Source organism: Mastigoproctus giganteus, chromosome 3 (genome assembly GCF_048544385.1).
Source record: "Mastigoproctus giganteus isolate SK-2022 chromosome 3, ASM4854438v1, whole genome shotgun sequence".
NCBI classification, from domain to species: domain Eukaryota; kingdom Metazoa; phylum Arthropoda; class Arachnida; order Uropygi; family Thelyphonidae; genus Mastigoproctus; species Mastigoproctus giganteus.
Window position 1 is genome coordinate 52355714 of NC_143577.1, and position 21970 is coordinate 52377683.

The 21970-nt window shown below is 34.9% G+C and overlaps 1 protein-coding gene across 1 annotated transcript in view; it reads right to left on the reverse strand.

The window, feature by feature from the left end:
* The window catches only part of LOC150087964 (sodium- and chloride-dependent glycine transporter 1-like), a 285384-nt gene that overhangs the window by 32887 nt on the left and 230527 nt on the right, over positions 1 to 21970 (reverse strand). The window contains exons 13-14 of the mRNA XM_090369981.1: positions 16668 to 16768; positions 11456 to 11617 (exon numbers count right to left, since the gene is read on the reverse strand). Of these exons, the coding sequence (XP_090226107.1) occupies positions 11456 to 11617; positions 16668 to 16768 (263 nt within the window). The remainder of the gene's footprint in view (positions 1 to 11455; positions 11618 to 16667; positions 16769 to 21970) is intronic.

A 21970-nucleotide genomic window follows, 5' to 3' on the forward strand; every position in this document is an offset into this window, starting at 1 on the left:
TCTGACAAGGAACATCTTTAAACAGATTGTTCTTTAAACAGAATGACTTTAAACAGATTGTTCATTTACCTAACAGAATACCAGACAATCCATGCAACCAACATGCTCGATCTTTTTCTTACAAACTACCCTTTGGTCAGTACATGGTTGTGGTGAGTGGTCCTCTAGGACATCAGATCCCAACTTCATGATGGTCTCTTCTCCAATGGAGGCTTTCTCTCATGGCCAATTCTCAACCTTGTGTTGTTTGGAATTATAAGAATTCAAAATGGGATGATCTGCAAGATTTCTTTTCTTTGGTCGGATTACTGTTTTAAATCTTCTGATGTCAAATTTACTCAGATCAAGTCAGTGAAATTATTCTTGTAGTAATGGAATGCTTTTATTCCACAATCCACCTTAAAATCTCATCTTTTATTTAAACCTTGGTTTTCCAATAAATGAGCTAAGGCTGTTCAAGAAAAGAATGTTACATATCGTAATTGGCTTGTTTCCAAATCTGCAGGTTCATTTTCTGCCTACACCAATGCTCACAACAATTGTAAAGCAGTTATTAATCAGACCAAACAAGATTTTGAACAGGATGAGGGTAGAAAACTTGCTTTTTGTCCAAATGTGGTAGTCAAGCATTCTGTTCTCTTGCCAGAGCTATTAGTCCCAACTTTTGCCCATCTCTGTTCCCACCTCTGTCAAAATCAGATGGTTCTATTGCCCCTTGCCAAAGATAAAGCTGACCTGCTAGCATCCTATTTTTCTTCCAACTTAGGTATTGATGATCTTGGTAAACCACCTCCCACCATTCCCAGTACCACTCCATTCAATGCCTCCTGTGGTCTTCCACCAAAAGGATGTCAGAAGGATTTTGATCAATCGATGCTAAGAAAGCAACAGGTCCTGATGGTATTTCTCCACTTGTTCTCCAAACCTGTGCTCCTGAACTTACGTTGCTTTTTTTCACTTTCTTATTTCAAAGATGTTTTTTTTTTTTTCCCCTTCTGCTTGGAAATTCACTCATAACCAGCTAGTTCCTCAAAAGGGTGACAAATCCATCCCATCTAATTATCATCCCATTACACTTCTACACTTTCTAAAGTAACGCAGAAATAAATTAATCGCCAACTTTTAAACTATCTAGAAGCCTTCCATCTGATCAACGATTACCAGTTTGGATTCCATCAGTGTCGATCCACTGGTTATCACCAGTGGATCGACACTAACAGAATCCATATGTTATGCTACCCATTGCTGGACAAATTCAATGGAAAAGTTTGGTGAAACTTTTCCATTTATCTTTATTTTCTTTTATTCTCCTTTTTTCTTTTCTTTTCTTTTCTTTCTCCAAAATTCAAACTATCATCCCAGACTCCTTTCCAATAAAAACTTCCAGTTGGTTTTTTTTTTTTTTTTATGTCACCTGGCAAGCTCAAGTGACATCTAAGGTTCGCCCCAGCCAGACTTTATCTACACTCGGCCTACCTCCTCATGGTAGTGGATGGTTAATGAGGGGGAGGAAGAGTCCTACCAGAATTTCTAATGAGACTCTCCATCACCCAACAGATCTCCTTCCCCCACATAGGGTGCCCTAGCTGTATGATTTACTCCCCTACATGAAGGAAGCCATGTTTTAATTTTAACAAGTTTTATTCCTTCTGCATTCAAAAATCAGATTAAAGATTGTACCAATGTATGGCTGCAAGAGTCATCCATTGGTTTCTGCCAGCTTGAAATTTAACTGTTTTCAAATGCCAGCAGATGGTTTCTTGTGGGTACTCAGTGAATGTTAGTTTCACTTTATATTTTATGAATATAACTTTGTTTTTTTTCATTTTTGGCAGTATTAACTCAATAGTGGTAGTAGTACTTTACTTGACACTTGCAAAAAGTTCTTTTTCATTTCTAGAAAAGTTTTGGATATTTTGAATTCTGCTTGGAGAATATCATTATTTTACCTTTTCTGGATGGATTTCAATGATTATTGAAACTTTTTATTTCTTAATAAAAAAATTTAATTCTGCTGGAAAAAAAACTCATTTTATTTACTATTTTAAACACACACACATGCGGGCACGCACATGCACGATACTATTTTTGCTGCATTCGAATTTTTTCAAAATTTATTTCAAATATGGCATGTTGTAGAGCAACATTTGAAATTTCTGAAGAGCATTAGATATCTTTAGTGAATTTTGTGTATCATGTTCTTGTCTTTATTTATGAAAAAAATAAATCTTTCAAAACCACTTGTGTGTGACTGAAGATGTTAATATAACTAGTGGGAGAGGAAAAGTAAGTAACTATAAGCAAACACATAATTTGAAACTTCATAGCAATGATCAGCTCCCATGCCACTTTTCATACAAATGGTTGCAAAGTTGTTAGCAGCACACCAGACAGGTACGCACATTTAATTACTCTGCAGAAGCTGTATGAAATCACTTTAGAAACTACTGTAATAAAAGTTTGTCTAGGAAGCTACAAAAAAGATTTCAGATTTCAAGTCATCACTTAAATGGCAACTTGGAATTATTATTTAGGAGCTACACCTCTGTAGTGCAGTGCCGTTAGGTTAATATACATTTAAACCAATATAAATTTTGGTTTTTTAAATAAAATGTAAAAAACCGGCATTTTTTAAATATTTAAATTTTTAGTAAAAATTAAAACAATATATACAATAAAAACTGAACTCCATTAAGAAAAGAAAAAATATTGATACACCAGAAGTTAAATTTTAAAAAAAAAATTGTTTTTCCAAAAACAAAAAACTAAGCAGGGTGCCTATCAGGTTCTACAACTGTGTCGGTAACAAACAGTTGCTCAGCTGCTGCTAGGTTAAGAATCGTACTGAAAATGTTGATGATTATCCTTGACTAGGGCAAGCACATTTTGCCATGACACAAGAAGTCATATCAGCAGTAAGACTTTATACAGGGGAAAAAAAAACATTACTATTGAAGAAACTTTAACTCTATTGTTAGTGAGCAGTTTACCATTGAAAAAGTGTGTGCTTGATGGATTCTCTAGCATTTAATAACAAAACTGAAGGAATGATGACATTGTGTGTTATGTGCATCTTGGACAGCATGAGCACAAAGGAGACACCTTGTTAGAATTTACAGCGACTGGAGACAAATGCAGAATTCAGAAAGTAACTGCACAAATTCAGATTGGCACAATACAGGTTCACCTTGGCTGAAGAAAGTTTTACTGCAAAATCAGCTGGGAAGTGTGTTACTCACTGTATTTTGAGCTCATAAAGGGGTGATTCTGGAAGATTATCTGGAGAAGGAAGAAACAGTGACGTGACAAAACAATGTGAATGTGCTCCTGAACTATTTAAAGCCAGCAATTCAAAAGAAACATCATAGTTTTATATTCTCAGGTGTGTGTGCATGTGGATGTCTGCAGCATGATAACACTTGTCCTCACATTACCCATTCTAGAGAGCAACATTTCCCAAATTTTTTAGTCACAGAGCACTTTTAATCTCACAATATATTGATGGAGCACTTTTCATCTCACAATATATTGACGGAACAGTTATGAAACAAGTTTAGCGGGAGCCAAAGAACCGTTTGTAATATTTTATTATATACGATGCACTGTGCACCAAGAGCATCTTTATTTCCAACACATGTAAAGCCGAAATTCAAATAACTATATCTTAGCAATAAATAAACTCATACACCAACCATAAGAATAAGTATTTTACTGTAACTGAAAATTTACAAATTAAAATAAATAAAATTACTACACTATGTATTTACTAGTAAATTGATAAGAGCAGTTTACCTCAATATAGTACGTGGAACACTTCCGTATGATACCCTCCAGAAATTAAAACGAAAAAATCGACAACTTACCGGTACATTAAAGTAAAATATAAATATAAATACAGAGGGCAGATAAAGGAGATACAGTGGTAATACTAGATAAACATGATTATATTAATAAGTTAGATTCAGTTGTATCTGATAGCTCCACTTATTGTGAAGTGGACCCGACACTGTTTACCAATTTGGTAAATCAATACAATAAAACGTTAACCACATATCGTAAAAACGACTACATTACTATGGTTCAGTTGAAGGAATTGAAGTCCAGAACATACAATATTCCTGCACTTTTTGGTCAGGTAAAATTACACAAGCCTGGATTTCCGATTCGACCTATTGTTTCCTACAGGAACTCGGCATTTTCAGCCTTAGCCACACATGTATATAACATTATAAAACCTTTTAGACAGGTTATACAATTTGGGATTAAGAATTACGATACATTATTTAATAATCTTAAGGACTGTAAACTCGGCGACAATGACAATTTATCCTCATTAGATGTTACATCATTATATACGAATGTAAACGTTGAATACACATTAGATATTATTTGGGATATGTTAAATAAAAACTCGACACCGATTAATTATACGAAGCTGCCTATAAAGGAGATTTTTCACTTAATTAAACTATTAGTTGAGGCTAACTACATCACCTTTCGAGACAAGGTGTACAAACAAATTTTTGGATTACCAATGGGTTTGAGCCTGAGTGGCTTAATGTCAGAGATCTATCTCTCAACGATTGAGCAGATACATTTGACACCTTTTCGTCCCCGTATCACATACTATGGGAGGTATTTAGACGATGTTCTAGTTATTACCGATAGTAGTACTATCCAAGATATTTTACATTCGTTTAACAATATTCATTCTAGACTCAAATTTACATTGGAAAGGGAAGATACGGATACTAAGTCATTAAACTTTCTAAATTTCACGCTTACCCGGGACTCGAACAAAATACAATTTAGCATCTATCGAAAACCCACAAACACCGGTATGCTTCTACATTATAATAGCTACCACCCGTTCACCTACAAAAGATCGATTATCTTTAATCAATTTCTAAATGCCTATAAATATTCAACGACGGATTCTGCTTTAGACTCAGAAATACAAATATTAACTAGCAGATTCTTGAACAGGGGTTATCCCATTAACACAATAAATCGAATTAGGGTACAAGCTAAGGATAGGATACAAAATACTACACCAATCAACAATAGTAATATCAAAAAATACTTTATTTCTGTCCCATATGTTGAACAGTGGCACAAACAGCTTAACAGATTCTTTAAAGATACCGAATTTAAAATTATAGCTAGGCCTATACGGAAGTTACACACTATACTGAACAATCGCTCGGTTCTTTCGGCGTTCGCAACACAAATTAATGATCTAGTATACAACATTTCTTGCGGTGATTGCGACTCGTCTTATCAGGGTTCCACGCGGTTTTCTCTTAATATCCGTGTAAATCAACACGAAGCCTCTGTTCGTGCTTCTCGTTCAGCAGCGTCAGAATTAGCCTTTCATGCCATTAACGAAAAACATACTTTTTTATTTAACGAGGCCAAAATACTTAACGTTCAACGTAATTATACGCGACTATTAATTGCAGAAACCGTTGAAATTAAATTACACGAGAATTCTGTTAATGTTAGGCGGCCATATTTGATCTCCGATGCGTGGACCTTTACGCGCATGCGCGAAGACACATAATCACTATTTAAGTTGCAGGTTTAGCCTGATTCGATAATTTTCATTCCTGTGATCACGACAGTCGGTCGAAAAGCATTGTCAGCTTCAGGAAGGAAAATCGTTTTGAATATTTTCGTTAGATTCTTTTAATTGCGTTAATTTGAATTTTAATTGTTTTGAATTGATTTTGAATTGTGTTAAATTGATTATTTAATTATTTATATTTCACTTTAATTATTTATATTTTACTTTAATGTACCGGTAAGTTGTCGATTTTTTCGTTTTAATTTCTGGAGGGTATCATACGGAAGTGTTCCACGTACTATATTGAGGTAAACTCCTCTTATCAATTTACTAATATTATTACCAACGTAGAACATATTGAGTAATACAGCTCTGATTCATACTATCTAATTAATTTTCATACTCTTATTGACTATTTCATTCACTTCCTGTCTCTCCAGTAGTATACAATCGATACACACAATTATGGGAGATTTTTTGAATGGCTTGGTACAAAATTACATTAAATCTACACTAAGGTACTCGGCCCAAAGTTACCATATTTCTTTCCTAAAATATTGCCTTCAAAACAACATCGTTCCGAAGTTTGCCAGGGTGAATTTAAATCAAAAAATTTCAGGCATAAAACAACTATCACTGGCGACATCACGTAATATTGTTAAGCTTGCCTTAAAATCTCGATATTCGGATAAACAAAAATACCTTTCCCAGGTTAGGAAGCTTCGCGATAAATTAAAAAATTATCTACATCCGAACGATTGGTCTGTATTGAAGACCTCCATAGATTTGCGACGGGAAGCACAAGCCCCAGAAATAAAAAACAGACACGTTAATAAGTTGCAAACATTATCGAATAGTTCAAGACACATTCATACGAATTCTAACACATTGTCGCGAACTTGCGACCAAGTTCACACGAGTTGGGTGACATCCCCCCCCACAGACACATAATTCACTTTTATCCAAAGGATTAAATTATAATTTACCACCTCGAAAGCTGCCAAAAAAACAATGCGTAATTGATTTTGAATTTGGACTTCGTAGTGTTCCACAAAAAGATGTATTTATTCAACAAGTTAACCAAGTAGTGAATAACATAAAAGAAACACGACTTCCTAAATTGAATACACATGACAGTTCAGCTTTACGAGAACTTCGAGAAAATAAGGACATTATTATACAGAGGGCAGATAAAGGAGATACAGTGGTAATACTAGATAAACATGATTATATTAATAAGTTAGATTCAGTTGTATCTGATAGCTCCACTTATTGTGAAGTGGACCCGACACTGTTTACCAATTTGGTAAATCAATACAATAAAACGTTAACCACATATCGTAAAAACGACTACATTACTATGGTTCAGTTGAAGGAATTGAAGTCCAGAACATACAATATTCCTGCACTTTTTGGTCAGGTAAAATTACACAAGCCTGGATTTCCGATTCGACCTATTGTTTCCTACAGGAACTCGGCATTTTCAGCCTTAGCCACACATGTATATAACATTATAAAACCTTTTAGACAGGTTATACAATTTGGGATTAAGAATTACGATACATTATTTAATAATCTTAAGGACTGTAAACTCGGCGACAATGACAATTTATTCTCATTAGATGTTACATCATTATATACGAATGTAAACGTTGAATACACATTAGATATTATTTGGGATATGTTAAATAAAAACTCGACACCGATTAATTATACGAAGCTGCCTATAAAGGAGATTTTTCACTTAATTAAACTATTAGTTGAGGCTAACTACATCACCTTTCGAGACAAGGTGTACAAACAAATTTTTGGATTACCAATGGGTTTGAGCCTGAGTGGCTTAATGTCAGAGATCTATCTCTCAATGATTGAGCAGATACATTTGACACCTTTTCGTCCCCGTATCACATACTATGGGAGGTATTTAGACGATGTTCTAGTTATTACCGATAGTAGTACTATCCAAGATATTTTACATTCGTTTAACAATATTCATTCTAGACTCAAATTTACATTGGAAAGGGAAGATACGGATACTAAGTCATTAAACTTTCTAAATTTCACGCTTACCCGGGACTCGAACAAAATACAATTTAGCATCTATCGAAAACCCACAAACACCGGTATGCTTCTACATTATAATAGCTACCACCCGTTCACCTACAAAAGATCGATTATCTTTAATCAATTTCTAAATGCCTATAAATATTCAACGACGGATTCTGCTTTAGACTCAGAAATACAAATATTAACTAGCAGATTCTTGAACAGGGGTTATCCCATTAACACAATAAATCGAATTAGGGTACAAGCTAAGGATAGGATACAAAATACTGCACCAATCAACAATAGTAATATCAAAAAATACTTTATTTCTGTCCCATATGTTGAACAGTGGCACAAACAGCTTAACAGATTCTTTAAAGATACCGAATTTAAAATTATAGCTAGGCCTATACGGAAGTTACACACTATACTGAACAATCGCTCGGTTCTTTCGGCGTTCGCAACACAAATTAATGATCTAGTATACAACATTTCTTGCGGTGATTGCGACTCGTCTTATCAGGGTTCCACGCAGTTTTCTCTTAATATCCGTGTAAATCAACACGAAGCCTCTGTTCGTGCTTCTCGTTCAGCAGCGTCAGAATTAGCCTTTCATGCCATTAACGAAAAACATACTTTTTTATTTAACGAGGCCAAAATACTTAACGTTCAACGTAATTATACGCGACTATTAATTGCAGAAACCGTTGAAATTAAATTACACGAGAATTCTGTTAATGTTAGGCGGCCATATTTGATCTCCGATGCGTGGACCTTTACGCGCATGCGCGAAGACACATAATCACTATTTAAGTTGCAGGTTTAGCCTGATTCGATAATTTTCATTCCTGTGATCACGACAGTCGGTCGAAAAGCATTGTCAGCTTCAGGAAGGAAAATCGTTTTGAATATTTTCGTTAGATTCTTTTAATTGCGTTAATTTGAATTTTAATTGTTTTGAATTGATTTTGAATTGTGTTAAATTGATTATTTAATTATTTATATTTCACTTTAATTATTTATATTTTACTTTAATGTACCGGTAAGTTGTCGATTTTTTCGTTTTAATTTCTGGAGGGTATCATACGGAAGTGTTCCACGTACTATATTGAGGTAAACTCCTCTTATCAATTTACTAATATTATTACCAACGTAGAACATATTGAGTAATACAGCTCTGATTCATACTAACTATGTATTTACAAAAACTAATATTATAATAAATTAAATTATGTACATTGTGAAAACATTAAAACTGTAATAAAATCCTTGCAATAAAATATACTAAAATTAACCGGATTAAAAGCGATAAAAACCTGGAGCTTTCGGAAGCATCGGCTTCCTTCCTCAGCAGTAACAAAACTTCTTGCAACACTTCCTTATATAACAGGCTCACGGTACTTATACACATGGTTCAGTTGGCGGATGGTCTGAACTGGAAGCGGAAATGGCTCAGGAGCGTGCCAAGCAAAACTGTTCATTTGTACTTAGGACAATGGTTTCAAACAGAGGATGCATACGCATACCTCTGTCCCTATTCATGATATTGTTGTCGGATGAACTGATTCATAAGCTCTCGAGCCATTTACAGTCCCAGAACCCATGCGCTCGATCCACAATAACCATAACCGCATCCTCTGGGGAGATTTGATGCTGCCTCTCCCAAAAATGCTCGGCCACAGCAGACTTGGTATAATCAACGGTTTTTATAGCATTTGCATGCTCCCCCAGACGATCCTTAAGTCTCGCCGTTTTGTCTTGCCCACATAACATTCCGCACAATCCAGAATTTTATCCTGTATACCACTCCACTACTCAGGTCCTTTACTATTGGGTCTTTTACTTGGGACACAACTGTGTGCAACCTCCGCCCGGGAAGCTGTACACAGCGTGTTTTATAACTACACAAAATTCTCGCTAGATGCTCAGCAACGTCCGGATAGTAAGGAATGTCTGCGGTAGCCACAGGAACAAACGGTTCCTGACGGTTGGACTTTGTTCCTCTACTAAATCTGTCTATGATCATCTGGGGGTATCTGCATTTTCTAAGGTCTGCTGTGACTCGTCTAATTTCACATACTTTGTCCTCAGAGGTAATACAGTGTGACTCTTCTCTATCTAGTAGAGCTTTTACCACACTATTCTTATGTTGTCCAGCTTGTGCTGAACTATAATGGGTGTACTGGCCTCCTTTTTTATACACTGAAGTTTTGAGTCTAGGGCCTATCCTAGAGACCAGTACATCCAAGTATGGAAGGGTACCTCCTGTCTCCACCTCTGAGGTAAATTGTATAAATTGGGAGAAGCTATTAAGCCAATGGAGTGCATCATACTCTCTCCCCTTCTGGACCACAGTAAAGGTATCTTCTACCAAAAACCCTGCCCTCTAACTCCTCCATGGCCAAATTGGCCACGATGGTGCTAATGGGAGATCCCATGGCTGTACCGTGAACCTGTTTGTACAAAACACCTTGGTACACCATAGTGGTGCTGGCCAGACAAAGTTCCACACCAGAACAAATATCCTCTACATTTAAAAGTGATCTATTACCCAAAGAGACATCATTACTCAACGCTTTTCTAACACAATATATTCCATGTTTAATTGGAATGCATGTGAATAGTGACACAACATCAAAGAAAATTATGCTCTCATTTTCATTTACAATCAAATCTTTCACAAATCCCACAAATTCTTTGCTGTCTTTTATGACATAGTTGGACTGACCCACTATAGGCAAAATCAATTTAGCCAAGTACCCCGACAAAGCATATGTGGGACTTCCTATAAATGATGCAATGGGTCCGAGAGGGACTTCCATCTTATGAGTTTTCAGAAGTCCATAGAACCTGGGGAGTTGGCATCCAGTAGCATGTAAGAACCAAAAGGTCTCCCTGGAAATCTTCTCTGCCTTTAACCAAGTCTGTACCAGTTTATTAACGCGCCGCTCTAGGCCAACCAACGGGTTTCTCTGAGTAACTTTATACATTTTATTGTTCTGTAAAAGGTCCAATGCTTTTTTGTGATAGTCTTCTTTGTTTAGGACAACTGTCGATCTGCCCTTGTCCGCAGATAAAACCACAATTCCATCGTCTCTTCTCAGTTCATTCAAGGCTTTTCTTTGACTAAAGTTAAGATTCGGAGATACTTTCTTCACCTGGCTCAAAATAACGGCAGACTTCACCCGGATCTCATTAACTAGGGCCTCCGGTAGCTTGCTGATGGCCCGTTCAATACCCATTGCTATCTCCGCAATGGGAGGTAGAATGCTGCTTCTTATCAGATGAAGAGTCAAGATAGCAGTGCATAAAATTAAATAAAAATGAATGGCTTCAATATCAACCCAATAAAACTTCTCAAGAAATCAGACATTAGTGCAGCACTGGAGGAAGTGTAAACATAATGAGGAATAGACGAAAAAAGACAGATACATAGCTTCCTCATAGCATTGGAGGAAGTGTAAACATAATGAGGAATAGACGAAAAAAGACAGATACATAGCCTCCTCACTGTGAAAGACAACTTTTATTTAACTTTTGTGGTTTTCATTTGAATGACTTTTGTAACTGCAGCAACTGCCAGAAAAACAGAATTGGTTTGGTTGATTAGTTGAATGTTTATCAGTAAACAACACAGATACAGGCCATAGCACGCCTGTTGTTTATCAGTAAACAACAATGACTGAGGGAAGCATTTATACAAAATTTATCACATACATATATAAATATTATAAAAAAACAGAATTTTTTCAGGATTTTCTATTTGAGAAATTACAGTACAGTAGCATAAATTTAAATGTTATTTAAAGAATACACATTATATATATACATATATAAACATACTGTTCCTTTCTTGGCTCTGATGATTTCATAAACAGCAAATATTGGTATCATCATAACAGAAGAAAATGCCATTAGCCATCCTAGAACATTAGCCCATTCTGGAAATATTTTACCTCCATATCCAGCTGGGGTATAATTGATCCAGCTAAACAGAAGGATGCCCTGAAAGTTAAAAAACATAATTTACTATAAAGATAAATAAAAATATTTATGAAAGAATTTCTATTATAAATGATAAATTATAATGTCAGAAACAAACTCCAGCAATAGGAATGGCTTATAAGGGTTAAAATTGAACTTTCCAATTATTTGATTTTGTTCCCTTCAAAGTAGTTCCTTGGGCAATTCTATATGAGGCCATTCTTTTCTATTATGTTTGAAAGCATTTCAAGAATTCATTTATTGATATTAATTTTAGTGCCTATGCTGCTGTACGTATGCTGCTGTACTTCCTCCAAAGATTCAAAATGTGCCCTGTCCCTTTCAGTGAAGTTTTGATAGCTGGGAATAGAAAGAGGTTAAATGGAGCCAAACTGGGGAAATAGGGAAGATATTCCACCTGAAGGAATGTTTCTGTCAGACATTGTTTCAATGATAACAGTGTGGGCCGATGAGTGGTCACGATGTAACAATTACTTGTCTGGTCTCAATTCATGCCTTTTGTGCAATATCTTTTTCCTAAAATGCTTCAGAACTCTCATTAAATTAAATGCACATATGTGTTATTGTATTGTAGACTTTGGAGGGAGGGAGGGATGCTAAAACCACAGTTAGCATTAACACTTGTTTGAAGGCCTGCTGCATAAGGAACATCAATATCCAAGCAATTAATCCAAGCAATTTTACACATTAATTAAACTATTCCTCAAAATATACAAAGTTTCATTAATCCCTAGACAGTGGTTTCGGTGGGAAGACAGGCATTTTGAAAAAGGGAGCCAAATGATATTCAAATGAAACACTCAAACTTGTATCCTGCTATATAAAACCATTTTTAAATGTAGGGGTAACCTGTTAAATTCCAGTGAACAAGTACAGTTGGGAAGGGGAGGACAGGACATAAAGCATAAATTTTATGTCATATGAAGAAAAGAAAGTGGTTACACAGAATACTTCCCGGTTCTCATTATTCAAATAACAAAGGAAGGGTAATATTGAAAATCAGAAGCAAAAATAAGGAAGTAAGAATAATGTGTAAAATAAAATTTTACATTAAAAATACATTTAAAATTCTTCATAACTGGATTGTCAGCCATTGTACTACCAGATACCCACCCACCAACGAAGGGCCAAATAGCCCTGAAATGGCCATATAGGTGGTAGTATCCACTGAGAATAAGTAACAATAAGTCTTCTGTAATAGGGAAGTGTTACTTATTCAAAGTACAGTCTGTCCACGTATAGCACGATAGTTGTGTTCCTAGAAACCCTTGTGCAATGCAAAATCGTGCAATATAAACAACAGGCCCTATGGGAAAAGTAGGGTTAGGTGCCGACACCCAAGATTGAACACACATTTGAACCAAAACATTACCAAACACAATAATTCGTAAAAAATTTATTATATTAAATAAAAGTGGTAATAATATACTTACATATTTTATAATACGTAAGTCGTAATAAAATGCTTACGTATTTTATTACGACTATTACGTAATAAAATATTGCTAATGCTTTTGCTTCTATCGTAAGCAAACTTGTTTTTTGTTTGATTTTCTATCCAAACAGATGACAGCCTTTCCATCTCTTCCAATTCTTGTATCTTAATCTAATGGATTTTAATTACACTTTGAGTTGTTCCCGCTATGAAAGTTGTTTTTATTTTCTCTGCATTCTTTGTAATTCTCGGCGTTGCCTCATTTATGTCTGTAGCACGTGCAATATCACATTGGTCTTTCATTTCGCTCAAAGCGTTTCACAATTTCATATTTTTTCTCTATCGACAGAGGCGGACTGGCCATAATCCTTACCGGGGAAACCCCGGTGGGCCGGAGGCCGGTGTGATTTTGGCCATAAACCGTAGTATGAGGCCACTATAAATTTTCCCGGGTAAGAATTTTTGACCCAGTCTGCCTCTGTTTATCGATATTGCTTTTTTTTTCTCTCTGAATCTGCAGTGTCTTCGCCAGGACGCTTCCTTTTCACACCTTTTAAGTATTTTACTCATTTTTAAAGCACAATTACAAAACGAGGAGGCACGCTTGATACACATAAACAAAGCTGCGCGCGTGTAGCAACTGAATAAACAACACCGTAAAGGCCGAGATACACTATTAACACCTCACATTTTACTAAAGCACATTTCTAGGGGTTACTACCATAAAACAATAAAAACAATTTCCAGTTGCATTTCTGCTAGTGGAATCTGTTATAAACTGGTAGTAAACTCGATCTAATTGCATTTGCGATTATACCGATAGCTAGAATTGTGTGGGTTTTTATGTTATTATGGTGAAATGTGTTTCCCCTTCACTGATATAAAAAACATAAATACATTTTCAGAATCTTCTTCATTCCTATCGTGTTGCGTTCAGTTGGGGTGATTCCGCATTCGACTGCCATTTCTTGTAAACACAAAGGCGAATCGTGCATAAGCGAATTCGGTTCGTGTTATATAAGATATCGTTCCCCTATTTATAAATCGTGTATGATCGAATTCATGTAATGTAAACACGTGTTATACGAGGACCGACTGTAGTACAATTACAGGCAACTTGTGAAGGTATTCACAATATGAGATGTAATGAAAACTATGCCATTTCACCAACTTCGGTGATTTATTATCATTAGCCATATGGTGCAAGGAAGCCTGAGGCTTATGCTGCACCAGCCGAAAAAAAATTCCCGAGTTACCCTGAGAGAGAGAGAAGTAGAAAGGAATCATCGAGAAAGAGAAGAATGATGAAATCCAGCTCAGGGCCCTGGGTGTGCCAAGCCCATACTCACCAGATGATTTTCTTCTACTATATGCAGAACTGATGCATTGCACTAACTTGTATGTTGAATAAATGTGTATAACGGTCCTCTCTTTTTTCCTTTTTTTTTGAGTAGGGAACAAAACACAAATAATCGCTTACAAGAATATTTATTGTAAGCATAAAAGTATATTACTCAGACTCTGGGATTGTCATTTCACCCCATCCCTACTAGTAAGTAGGAACAGGGCAAAATAATTTACTATTATGTTCGGTTATTAAATTTTTTTTTATTTCCTAATTTATATAATTTATCTATTTTTATTTATTTAATTAATTTATTTATTTATATTAATTTCCTAATTATATAAATATAATTCAGAAATTAATATAACAGAAAAAAATGTCAATAGTTTGTTCTCCAAGGGGAACTGTCAAATATTTGACAGTTTGCCCATAAATTATTTTTCCAAGGTCCATACTGGTAGGAATGGGGTAAACCTTTGATCCTACAATACAAGTACTTTTAATAATTTTTGATTAATACTTTTATTCTTATTTCCTTACCTAGTGATTATCAGTATTTTTACTTTCTTGTAGGTACTCATGTACTTGCAGAGTATTCCTTTTATCGTATTTTTCCCTTTTCTTCACCTAATGCAGATTTCAGTTTATGCTTTGTGTTCCTGCACACTCTCTTCCACCCCACATGTACTACTTCATTGAAATTTCCCCACATTTAAAAATGGTTTTGTTTGGCAGGATATAAATTTGAGTATTTCAGTTGACGTGATTTGGATTTTTTTTTTTTTTTTTTTTAATGCCTGGTTTATTTATATATATTTAGGAAATATGCATCTTGTATTAGCCTACATATTAGTATTACTTGTGTATTTTTCAGGTCTAAAAACACATATTTATGCATTCTCAACTACCAAAGTTAAAATATTTGACAGTTTGCCCCTGGAAAGAAATTCTTAATGGATAATAATAAAAAATTAAATAAAAACATGAGCTGGAATTCTGATTTGTTCTTCCTTTTTTTGGGGGGGGGGCACTTGGAGAACTCATAGTCATCCACTGTTTACTGTGCCTTTTCACCTTGGGAATATACTGAAGTTTTTTGTCCTGTGATGATGTTATCCAGAAAGTTGGATCTGCCTGAATTTTGCTCAAAAGGTTGATGTAAACTTTTTTTTGCCTAAGATGCCGATCATGAGTCAAGTTTTTTTAGCACCATCTTCAAACAGACCATTTCAAGATCAGTGGCTAAATTTTATGAATATACTCTTTATCGAGCACAACAGTTCTGCTATCATTTTGATAGTCATTTTTTCAATCAGTACAAACAATTTCCAGCATGTTTTCAACATTTTTATCAGTGTTTGCCATTATCAGATGGACAGATCAAGAATCACTGTGGGCATTTTTTCTTCCTTCAAAAAATCATTTGCACCTCCAATAGTGCATACTCTAAATTTCATGCAACAATTTGTAACTTTTGGGGGTGTCTTTTTTCCTTAATTTAACCATAAATTTTAGATTCACATACTGTTCCATAAATTTTTTGAACATTATGTTTTTGAATAAAAAACCATTTAAATTTAATTTAACCCTTTAGTAGGCATCCCAGTGTACTGGGGAAAAAAAATAAACCATTAAATTAGATATCTATTTGATATTTAATTTTCCATTTAGTTTTCCTCCCAGCGCAGCTTCGTTTTTAATCTGCAACATTAATTATTAAATTAGAAAAGTCAAAAAATTAAACCATACAATTTTTTTTATTTACATACTTCCTGTGTAAAAAAGTGCACTATGCACCTGCTACTGTGATAATTTTTCACAGTTTTAGTTTCAGCTTTGATTTTGTTTCCTTTGTGTTGCTGAGTGTTGGAAATGAGAAAGCTAGAATTAAATTTACTTTGGATAACAAACTACTGTTACTAAAAATATTTAGTCTTATTAACCAACATATAGTGTCATAATAAAGAATAATATTAAAATGTGCACTATTTTTGCTGCCTTTTATTCCAAAAAAGGCAAGTGGTGTATAAAATAAACCATGCATGAGCTCTTGGATTTTTTTTCCTGGTGTGCCCATTAGAGAGTTAATACTGTGAAACACACAACATCTTGCAATTACTTTAATGATAGATCAAGAGACATGAAACAACATGTACTGGCAGCTTTCTTTGGTTGTAAAAACAGCACCTTACATGCCATTCCTGGACCTTTTTGGTCACAACTTATAGAATGTTTCTTAATTCAAGATTACTTTCATGAAATATGCATACCAGCATTGTTATAGGTGATAAAAACTTCCAGGTACATAACCAGTAGAAATTAGGTGGATGTCCTATCATCTCTGCAATGTTTTTTTTGTATCTGTCAATGCCTAATAATTTAATAGGAAAAAAAAAAATCATTAATACAGTTAGCAGCAGTTTAAATAAATTAAGACTGCATGAAAATAAGTTAAAATAAAATGAGTCTACATTTTATTTTGACTACAAGTCTATATTTAAAATATACTTATTATAAAATTGGGTTTCTAATATATTTTATACAAAAACTAAATTTTACACTTAAAATTCCAGTCTGCCAATAATCAAAACATCACTGTCCTTCTTTATTACTTTTCAGGGTCAAAACTGTCATGCACTTTCTTCAATAAAATTTTCATCATTTCTTTCAATAAAATTTTGAAACAATAACAGAATGCTTTCAAGTAAAGTATACAACTTATTTTAGGTTCCTCACTCCCATTAAAATAAAATAAAATAAATATTTTATTTAAATATTTATAAAATATTTATTTATAAATATTTATTAAAATAAATATTATAAAATAAAATAAATAAATTTAACAAAATAAACAACCTCTTTATTCACTTAACATAAAAGTCATTGTGTAAAAAACATTATGGGAATCTTACAGTCTCAAAACTTTATTAGACAACTTGTGTAGTTGAAACCCACTAATTTTTGTAAAATCGGACAAATGCTGACTTATGGTGATTTTGATTGTTTCTTGTAGAGGATCTGTGTTCTCATTTTGAATTTAAAATAAATGCTGTGAATTTTAAACTGAATAAAGTGATAAACAGAATGTATAAACTATTAAGAAATATTATAAGGATATTAAATTTTAGAAATATTATATTTTGAGTAAGAAATTTTCTTACCTGAGATTTTTTCAGGAATGACTGCATCCGGGTAAGATGTAATTAGAATAGTATTCAAATAAATAAACCTAGTAAGAGGACGAAGGAATAAAAGCAAGCTTTGATCCAAAATCCATGCATGGCGAAATAAGTGCAAATAAACAGAACTGACAAGTGTAAATAAACAGACTGACATAAAACATAGCTGTGAGAATAAATCAGCCTTTCTCAATCTTTTTACCCTGGAGAAACCCTTGAAATAATTTTCAGGTCTCAGGGAACCCTGCATAAAAACTATTATATCTACTGCTCACAGTACGTTAGAATGATCAGTAAGTTGTTGATATAATAATCCAATAATAATTGTCCATGCTGTTTTGGGTAGAGAATGACATTTTTATGTGGATCTGTTTATTTTGGCCAACTTATTGGCCTACTCTTTTTATGTGGTTCCCCCTCCCCACAAAGGAAATCTACTCTAATGCAAGTCAGTAGTGTAGGTAGAGGAAACTTGAATTTTCCTTTTTTTTTTTAAATTTCCTACTTGATTTTTTTACCTTATCCCAGTAGGCCTATAAGTCTTATCAAAAATTTCTTCTATACAAGATGCTAATGAGGTATGGTATGAGTAAGAGTAGTTTTTTCCCCTATTTAAAACTAAAAATGACTTTTCAGCCAACCTTTCTAAAAAAAAAAAAAAGTAGTTAAGCTTAGCCTACCTTTCTTGAAATTAAAAACTAATCTCTTTCTTTCCTTTTCATAAATTTTAAAAACTCATAAAGTAAATGTAATAAATTTCTGTTAAATAACTGGCTTAAGCCAAAATGGGATTTAATTTTTCTAAAAGGTAGGCTCAGTAGGTTTAATTTAAATGATGGTTGTAAATTGATTTTAATTAATGTTATTTACAACATGAAAATTTATTGACAATATTGAATAGTAAAAGCTACAAAAACCATAAGCCAAAGCAATATGAATTAAAATGTAGCCTAAGACAATTTTATACAAGACTTTTAAAACACATTTTTTTACTAAATGACATGATCAGGCTCAAATATAGGCCTAGCAGTTACAAAATTACGTACACATGTGTCAGTTTCTTGATCTCTTTTATAGGGATCTATATCTTAATCTCTCTATATACGCATAAAAAGTGTTATGTTTGAAACTAAAAACAAAGAATGAAATTTACCTCTTTAAGGCAAAACCTGTGCTTGTTTTTTGCTGCACAAATACTCAATTCTGAGTCGAACTTGAGATAAGAACACCCAGATTTCATCTTCAACTGAAACGAGATGATTTCTGTCTTTGATCTTGGTGTTTGTTAAACAAGAAAAAGCTTTCTCACACATGTAGAAAGTTGAAAACCACAGCAAAACGAGAAATCGAGAACTTGTCTAAGGGCAGATCAGTAAATCCCATCTTGAGTGTATGATCAGACTGCAGCTCACGTAGTCATTCCTCTTCTCTCAAAGTCAAGTTCTCAGGCTGAGCAGAAGATTCAGAGAAAGAGTCCCTCACCCAGTCATACACTTGTGCTGAAAGGGAGGGAAAATACTGTTCAATTTTATTCTTCCAGGTGGTTTTTTCAATAAGATTTGAGACTTGCTGATATCCTTCCTCACTGTGAAGCCCAAGAAGCAGCGGAAACATTTCATGATTTCCTTTTGCAACATGATTTTTCCAAAGATTCAGTTTCAGTTTTATTTTAAATCCAAGAATCTAGTAGTAGTAGTAGCGGCATGTGATGCAAGAAAGCAAGTGTATGAGCTTATGCAGCATCAGCCAAAAAAAAAAAAAAAAAAAAATCACACCATTCCCTCCAAATGCCTGTCCAGTTCCTCCTTAAATTTATTTAACCTATCAACTTCCACAACGACAGATGGAAGTTTGTTCTAGCAATTAACCACCCGCAGGATAAAGGAAAATTTCCGCACATCTATTCTACATCTGTCTTTTCTTAATTTGAATTTATGCCCCCTTAGGTTCGTAATCTGAACAAGTGGAAGGATCCCATCAGAATTCAGCGTGCTCAACCCATTCAAGGCCTTATACACGTCAATCAGATCACCGTGCAGATGCCTAGTCTCCAGCCACTGCAATTTGCAGAACTTAAGCCTCTCTTGGTAAGAGGATCCCTTCATTCCCCTCACCAATCTTGTTGCCCTTCTCTGTACATGCTCAAGCAATTCGACATCCTTCCTAAAATGAGGCCTCCAGACCTGTATGCAGTACTCAAGGTGTGGCCTGACCATTGCCTTATACAGAGGGACAATCACCTCCTTTTCCCTGCTAGCAAAATTCCTATATATCATTGACAAAACCCCATGACCTGCCCTGGCAGTTTGTCTGACTTGCTCAGAAAACTTCATATCTGACTGCACAATTACTCCCAGATATTTTTCATTTTCTACCACCTTAAGTGTTTAAGTGTAGTACCACACAGTTGGTATGTTTCTCTGGGGTTACTTCTACCCATATGCAGTACTTTGCATTTGTCAAGGTTAAACTTCAGTTGCCACTTCTTAGCCCATCTGCCCAAATTATCTAGGTTCTGTTGCAGTAGTACACTGCCATTACTGTCATTAACAACCCTGCCAACCTTTGTATCATCTGCAAACTTCGACACTAAGCCTGATATACCTTCATCAATATATTTGATAAATATACAAAACAACAGAGGACCCAACACAGAACCCTGTGGGACTCCACTAATAACATTAGTCCACGAAGAGCAGCACCCATTAATTACCACCCCTGTCTTCTCCCACTCAAGCATCCTTTTATCCATTGTAGCAACTTACCCTTAATACCATTCTGCTCCAATTTGTACAATAGTCTTCCATGCGCAACAGCGTCAAAGCTTTTGACACTGTTGCACATCTTGTCACTTGAAGTCAAAACGTTTTCTCCAGGGCCTTGCAAAGGCTTGTTCAACTGGTTGATGTGATGAAAAATGTCTGCTAAGTATGCCAGTTTCTGCAGCCATTCTTCATTTTCAAAGCACTCAGCAAAATCTGACCTACTATTTTCTTGAAAGCACTCCTGCAATTCACCTTTCAGCTCAAACACCCTGTCGAGAACTCTTCCTCTGCTAAGCAGGATTTATGTATGTAGTAGGAGATTTATGTGCTCTTTATCCAGGTTTTCACAGTTTTTTAAATGTTCTCGAGTGAACTGGTCTTTGTTTAATAAAGTTAACCATTTTTGTAGGCATAATCCAGAACTTTTTTTAATTAATATCCAAGAGTTTTTGACACTAGCACCTCTCTGTGAAGAAAGAAGTGTGTTATGACAAAGTCAGAATTTTCTTTTTTTTACAAGAGAGGTGAAACCTCTCATAGAGCCAACCATTGATGGGGCACCATCAGTACAGATGCCGACACAGTTCCTCCAAGACAGACCTTTTGCTTCCAGATATGAAGACAAAACATTAAATATATCTTGGCCTTTGCTTGTTTCGAGCAGCTCTTTGCAACAGAAAAAGTTTCCTTGAATTTCACTATCATTTACAAATCCTACTACATGACATTTATTGGCAAAATCTCTTGACTCATCAACCTGGATAGGGAAGTTGTTGTTTTTCAGTTTATTACACTAAACCTCTTCAACATCATGTGACATGTCATCAATTCATTGACTTATTGTACTGTTTGAGAGTGGAACCTTTTCAATTTCTTGTATTGTATCTTGTCCTAGCATTTTACTCACTATAATTTTACATGCTGGCATTATTAGGTTCTCACCAACTGTGTGATTTTTCCCTTTTCTGGGCAATAAGTTCTGCTACTAAATGACGCTTCTTGAGCCTTTTCACTGAATGTGACTTTTTTAACAAAAGCTTTCTCTGTTTTTTTTGGGATTCCAATAGTTGTTTAAAATAATCAGCACCTTTACTTGTCAAATGGCTGTGATCTGTACTTAAGTGTCTTTTCAATTTTGCTGGAGCCACTGCTGCATTTGTAAGATGTTAGCCACAGACGATACACAATGGAATAGGACAACTTTGATTACCAGCCAATGTAAAACCCATTGATAAGTAGCTTTCATTGTAAAGACAGACTTTTTTTGTGTCCCTTGTTGCACTAGCGCAGTGAAATGACTCAGAAGATTGTAATCCTTCATCACTAACTTTATCAGAATTGTCAGTAGACCTAGGCCTAGAATCTTCTTTCATCTCACACTTTGTCTTCAGAAATCGCCACATTGGACTGTCAGACATGTTTGTAAAACACAAACACTAATAAAACACACACAATTTATAAACATAATACACATGGGTATATGTAAAAAATTACTGGGTGACCCTAATGTAATAATTTGGTTTTGGTTTTTGCCATACAGGGCTGAAAGACCTCCAATGAAATTGCTAACAGGGCTGCTCGGTCACTGTCCATCACTGCAAGTGAGGAGTGCAAAAAACAATGCTTATT